General features: G+C 41.9%; 1 protein-coding gene across 1 annotated transcript in view; it reads right to left on the reverse strand.

The window, feature by feature from the left end:
* Positions 1-1,078: 1,078 nt before the first annotated feature.
* hpn (hepsin) overlaps positions 1,079-6,818 on the reverse strand; it is a 15,762-nt gene continuing 10,022 nt past the window's right edge. Inside the window, exons 6-12 of the mRNA XM_030072524.1 lie at positions 6,559-6,599; positions 6,076-6,241; positions 5,521-5,711; positions 2,948-3,043; positions 2,559-2,701; positions 1,881-2,045; positions 1,079-1,163 (exon numbers count right to left, since the gene is read on the reverse strand). Of these exons, the coding sequence (XP_029928384.1) occupies positions 1,119-1,163; positions 1,881-2,045; positions 2,559-2,701; positions 2,948-3,043; positions 5,521-5,711; positions 6,076-6,241; positions 6,559-6,599 (847 nt within the window). The 3' untranslated portion in view covers positions 1,079-1,118. The remainder of the gene's footprint in view (positions 1,164-1,880; positions 2,046-2,558; positions 2,702-2,947; positions 3,044-5,520; positions 5,712-6,075; positions 6,242-6,558; positions 6,600-6,818) is intronic.

Here is a 6,818-nt window from a genome sequence, read left to right on the forward strand (position 1 = left end):
ATCACAGAAATCTCCCCTGACAGTACAGCTAAGCACATACTGTAGTTACACCGTCACTTGTTATGGCTCGCTGTGGTTTATTGACTACAGAGTCTGAAACTGAAGGAAGTGGCTGCTGTGGCACAAGTGGGGAAAATCTTCTCGAAAAATTCCCCACTTAGAATTAGAGCATGTCTTCCGGCATACAAACTATATTTAGTAATTGTAATTACATCAGGACTGAGCTTTAACATGACTTATTACAGTTATCTTTTGTGCAAGTCAGTATTTGGTAAGTAACTTTAACTTACAATTAAATTCTTTGTCACAGCAAAAATATGATCATACTTTTACAACAGTGATGCTGAAATCAAGTTTCTGTGCTCCTCAATCATTTCCTCGCTGTTTTTCAGAGTTTGTTTTGAATTCATAGATGTGCAACCGTTTGCTTTCTAACTGGAGATGAGGTTTCAATTCATCTCTTATAAAGGTACCTGCTGTTCACTGAAATGCTGCTAGCAAATTTCAAAAACATTACAGTCAGAGTTAGTTGGTCTATGTGCCAAAAAATCTGTTGAAAGCACAGGTTGCCTCCTGAATAAGGCACAGCCACTGCTGGTTTTACCCAAACAAAAGGGAGGCAAATGGTTCCCATGATTAAACAAAAATAGATTTAAAAAATGATAGAAGAAAATGACACATTGATCTCATCCATACTGCAACATCTGTAACTTTAGTAAAGCATAGTAAATTCGGACTTACTCAATTTTTGGCATTAGTTAATTTGACATTGTGATGATATTTGAGCTCAGAATGTTAGAAGTCAGTTAGTGCTCCTTCTAACGTGAGTGTGTTTTGCATGAAAGAGCTCTGTTCATCTCTCTGGAATAGGACAGGATGGCCAGTGGGCTGTCTGCATAAACTGAACGAGGAGGATGCTAAGATGGAAAATTCTGGTTTCCACACATTTCTAATTCTGAAGACTATGGGTAACAATGGGACAACGTGTAACCATGCTAAGAAGGGATAACATCCTCTCTCATCCCCTGATGCAATCATGCCCCTCGGACATCTACAGGGTCCCTTCACGCTGTTTGTTTTCCAAGAATAAAAAAAGGAGGAAATTGGGTGCAGCAATCTCATGTCCGGGCCATCTTGTGAACACCTGGGGAGTTGTGATAGTTCTAGAGGAGAGACAAGAGAAGAAAACTTCTTAAACCTCAAGTCAAGACTCAGTCCACTGTCAGAGGGTGTTTGTGACACTGATTCTGAATGCTCTGTGCATGTGCGTATCCCAATGAAGCTCTTCAACAACCATGCAGCCTGGCTAAGGTGTGGATTTGTGCTCATTCAGGACCACATTTTTAGAGATTTCCACTTTGCATAACTCCATCATCGCATTGACAGTCACAGTGGAGATAACTTCAAACTTTAACAAATTGGAGCTGATTGTGGTGTCCCTCCCATGCAGGAGGTGGCCGGCAACAGCCTGATACTGTTCAGTCCAGGCTGCGGCAGGCGTGTGTCTCATGGTGCAAGTGTCTATAGAATTTCACAGAAAAGCTGTATAGGAAGTATTGCACAAGTTGGGCTGTCTGACTATAGGGAACTGCCTAAACTAAATCAGTCAAACAAACAAACAAACAAGACACCTCTTTGAAACAGCTAGATGCAATTTAAGGAAGGAAGGTTCAGTTGTACAGTGTATAAAACCCATAAACTGAAGCATATTCCCACCCATATCTCAAATGTCTGTAAAAGAATCTTTCTAATAGGGTTCTTGACACTTGTTTAATCTTGAAATACATTAAATCTATTCTAGGAGTTAGTTGTGTCCAAAAACCATACATACATACATAAACACAATGCATGTGTGTGTGTGATCTTTCCGTGTCTCTCACCCTCATGGCAGTAGATATCCAAGGCAGGAATCGGGACACTCTGGTGTAGACGCCAGGTTTCTTGGCCATGGCACAGCCTGTTCCCCAGCTCACCACCCCCAGCAGACGATACCTGCTGGTCTTAGAAAGGCAGTCATCTGCCACAAAAGGACCCCCGCTGTCCCCCTGCAATCACACACATTCATATCAGTTCACACACTATGACCAAAAGCACACAAATACCCTCGGTGGGCACACACCTCTGGTTCAGAAATGCACATGTTAGTAGACAAGATATCTGTGATACATACAAACACTCAGATTACAGATGTCTATGGATATTCTCATTCATCCAAGTCTCTTTGGGCAAATTGAATCGTAGGCAACTGGACTTGTATTTGTCTTAGGAAGACGTTTCGCCTCATCCATTTTTAGTAAACACTCCCACAGAGGTTAAATACCTGGACCTTACTCCACTGTCTTTGTCAGACTAGTGTGGACTAGAAAGACCGATGCGTACAAACTGATGGAGCCCCTTGGATAAGAGGCGAAACGTCTTCCTAAGACAAGTACAAGTCCAGCTGCCTACGATTCAATCAGTTTACGGATGTTCACACATATACAGGAGAGCATATTATTCCATTTAAAAACCCAGATACCTAAACAAAGACAAATGTACAAATTCAGACACACTCTGACCTGGCAGGCATCTATTCCTCCCTTCTCAAAGCCAGCACAGAACATGCTGGTGGTGATCTGGTTGTCATAGTAATCCGGGGCGTTACACACAGCGTCACTGATGATGGGGACATTCGCTTCCTGGAGAACATCTGCTAGATGACCTGCAAGTGAGGGACGGTACGCAGTTATATGCTGCAAATAGTGGAAGTGACTATTGTGCTATTTTGTGCCATAGTAAGAAATTAATTAAGCAGTATAAAGAACAATTATATCACTAATATATCTCACAACAGGACAGGAACAGAATGGGACAGGGTCATTGCCCTCCTGTTAGGTATATGTTATATAAAACAATACAGGTTATGCAGTGTATTATGGTGAAGTGGCATTGAAGTGTATAGCCTTACCATAGTATCCTACATTTCCCCAGCCTGTTACTGTTCCCATCTGTCCATCTATCAGTCTTTGACCGTAGGCTGGCAGACAGACAGGCTGGATGTATTCTGCACACAAGCACAAATGCATCATGCATGAGTTGGAGACAGGATTTACAGTGAAAACACAAAATAACCAGTGTTGGGTCATTACCCCCAAAAATAATGTATAACACATTACTAATGCATTACTTTACTTAGTTTAGTTTCGTAATTCGTTACACTACTCACTACATTACTTATGTGTTACTCTGCAACATCACCTGAGATGCACTGTCATGTAACTGCCAGTTAACAATATAATGTTAAGCCTTACATCTGCCCACGTATCAGCACAAATCCCCATCCTAATATCAAGGACATACACAAGATATTTCTTTTATACTCTTTAACAAAGTAATAGCACAAAGCTGACGGCAGAGTCATCTGACAAATTCAAAGAGTCATCTGACAAAGTGCATATCTCCACCCTCCAAAGTTGTAGACTGCTCTGCCATTTTGTCCTCTCTCCCACATGATCTCTAACTAAAGTGAGGTGAAGACTCGTGAGAGGTCAGAGGTCAGCCGGCTGTTGTACAAGCATGCATGCAGACACGTTAACCTATTTTTTAAGTGTAATATTATTACTGTCTCCAGTGTGTTATGCTGCTTTAACTAAGTCTGCTAAGCTTGGCTACATCTCCCCATTCTGTAGGAGAATGACACAATCATCTACCAACATATTAAAATGTCTCTTTGCATGATTCATGATTCATATTCACACACAAGTGAAACAGCTGACTCAGAATCCGTACCGCTAAGACAGAGGAGAGTGAAAATGTCAAGTATGATGTGGATCTTGAAAACCACATGATTTCCTGCAGATCTGACTCTAAAAATAACAGTCAAACAACTTTCTGTAACAAAGGTTATGTTAGTGTAACCCTAGCTCTGTTAGCCCAGGCGGAGCCCTCTAGCAGACTGTTTTGTTTGTTTGTTTGTTTATTTGCACAATAAAAGCAACAAAAAGAGAAAAAAAAAAAAAAAAAAAAACAGTTGAAAACATGTCCAGGGTGAGACATGAAACCCGAAGGGCTTATTTAGGAACCTCACCCCAAAAACTACATAATAACAATACTATGCTGTACAACAAAACTATATAGTAGTAACAGCATAATAATAACAGTACTGATATTACAAACAACATTTACATACACATACATACATATACCCAAATAACTGGATGGGAAAAGCCTCTCTATAATCATATCAGCTCTGTGCACTCTCTTTACTCTCACTCCAGGGAGCTGGATACTGTGATTGTAATTACATAAGCCAAACACTAGATGTCAGACATGACATCGACAGAGCATTTCCTGCACCATTCAGGCTTTTTCTTGTTTACTGTCGATCACCCATTAGATGACACACCATTTAAAACAGCAACAAAATACAATTAAAACATGTTAATGCAAAATCACAATCAAAACTTGATACAATAAAATCAAAACAAAACATACCCATCAAAAAAAGCCAAATTCTATTAGGTAATCGCTATAAGCACAAGTCTCAAAATAGACAACGTAACAAGGTCCTCAAGAGGACTCTGTGAACTGACTCTAAAACCTCATTTCATAAACACAGCAGATAACTATAGGAGCCAGACACCTGAACAATCAGAAATAATAACAGTAATAACAACTGAGGCGTGGAATAAAAACATAGTTTAACCCGGGGCCTAAACTCTTCTCTCATTGGAATCCTTCAAAGACTGAGAGGCACGGAGTTTCACAAAGAAAAAAAAAACTGTATCTGTTAGAAAAATATTAATATAATGTTAGTTTCACTGAGGAGATTTAGTGTCACATGGTCCAAATGCTGTTTCAGCGCAAGGATTTCCCCCACTACATGAAATATGTTTGTTAATCAACATTTAACCAATGTTAACATAATGTAAGAGCTTCTGTGACAAAATTACAATGTATGAGGTAAATGTATGAGGGCTATTTTCAGCACCCAAAAGCGACAAAAGCTCCCTGCTCACTCAGGACACCCCGATGTATCTCTCACTCTCTGTCTCTGTCCCACGAAAAGAACAAACTGAGAACACAAAGAGTTATAAAACAGTCAAGCGTTTTATGAAATTATAAATCCCACCTGTAATGCCACACTGTGTCCCTTTTCCCTGTTTTTCCCTTGCCTACCTATGGAGTAACTAAGGAGTGATGACAGATGCATCATTTGAGAATCAGTCTATTTGTCTCGCTATTATAGTGCTGATATTTCAAAATAAGAGCCCTTGGATTCCGGGAAAGAATCGGTGTCAGAGATGGAAGGAAGAGGTGGTTACATCCTGTTCTGTCCTCATACAACTATGCTGGATATAAAGAGCCTTTGTCATGTTGACTTTGGTTCAGGAAACATAACCTGAAGCAGGCAAACTACCCTAATGACCGGCTCTTTGTTGCTCTCTCTCCCCCTCACTGCCGCTCGCCCTCATCTCCCATCATCATAATGCAGCTCAATCTGTGGGCGTGCCCGTGCTCCTGCCTCTGCCTGCGTCTTACCGGTGAAGGTGAGAGGCTGAGTGAGGGCCAGCACGGCGATGTCCCTGCTGTTGTCATCAATGTTGGCGTCTACAAAGGGCAGGTAGCTGCTGTGGTAGACGATGGTCTTCACCTCTGCCACGTTGGCGTTGACTGGTTTATTGTAGATCGAACCCAGGAGCACACGCCAGCGAGCCACATAGCGATACCGCCTGGAAGGAAAGAGAGGGAGAGAGAGGGAGATACACAGTGATGTCTTACTAATTTAGCTTTCTCAGGCACCATCATCCATCCCAAACACAGATCTAGTGGACATGATTATACCACAACATTCATGTGAAGGTAATTCTTGAATTGGATGTAAATCAGCTGCTGTGATTCTGATTCAAGACCAAAATTCAATTGTCAAGTCGGTTATGACTGCCTTTTTCGAGAGTAACGTTAGCGGTCGCTCTTGTTAAGAATCGATGGGGAACCTGTTTTCCCTTCCAAAACTGCCACAAAATAAACCCAGTGTGTCCAGCATGTACTTCAGATTTGTATGTTTCCTGTGTAAATTCAAGCTTGGTCACTCACTCAGGGAAGCAGTGTGCTGCAGAGACGATCCAGCGGTTTGAGATAATGGATCCTCCACACTGGTGGACTCCATCGTACTGCAAGCTGACCTGCCACGGCCAGCTACCCTGCCTGGCGTCCACACCTCCCACGATCCGGTCTTCTGTCAAGCTGCGCCTGCCGCAGTCTGTGGAGGGATGCAAGATAAAGGCAAGATACATGAGGAGAGACTGGTTGCTTCAGATTGAAATCAGGGTGTGTGAGTCATGTTTAATATAGGTGGACCAGTTTAAAAAAGAAAATGAAAGAGATCGAAGGACAGCAGACAGGGTGCACTCAGATGGAGACCCACTTCACAGAAAGAATGCAGGCCTCATGGAGGAGTTAAAAGGCAAGTACCTGGAGAAAGGTCAGAGGTCAGAGAAAGGTGGGAGTAAGGTAGCCGGGGATAAAGTGGGCCAGTGTGTCAGGGAGAATGAAAGCAGATCTGTGTTCAGATCTTACCTTGGCACAACAGCGTGAGAACCTCTCTGCTCTCACAGTCACTGAAACGAAGACAGACCAAGTTAGTAACAGGCTGACGGTGAGAAACAAACGTAGGAAGTGGTTTTGACTTGCTGTTCAGTTTAACTCAGTTAGGCAAACTGGTAGAAAGAGCACAGAGGACGGTGTAGTAGAAAGATTAATGTAGACTTCAATGTATACAAAAAAGACAGGAGACAGGCTCACCACAGAGATACAGAGGAAACAAAGGGTACAGAACC

This window comes from Myripristis murdjan, chromosome 16, assembly GCF_902150065.1.
Source record: "Myripristis murdjan chromosome 16, fMyrMur1.1, whole genome shotgun sequence".
Classification (NCBI taxonomy): Eukaryota; Metazoa; Chordata; class Actinopteri; order Holocentriformes; family Holocentridae; genus Myripristis; species Myripristis murdjan.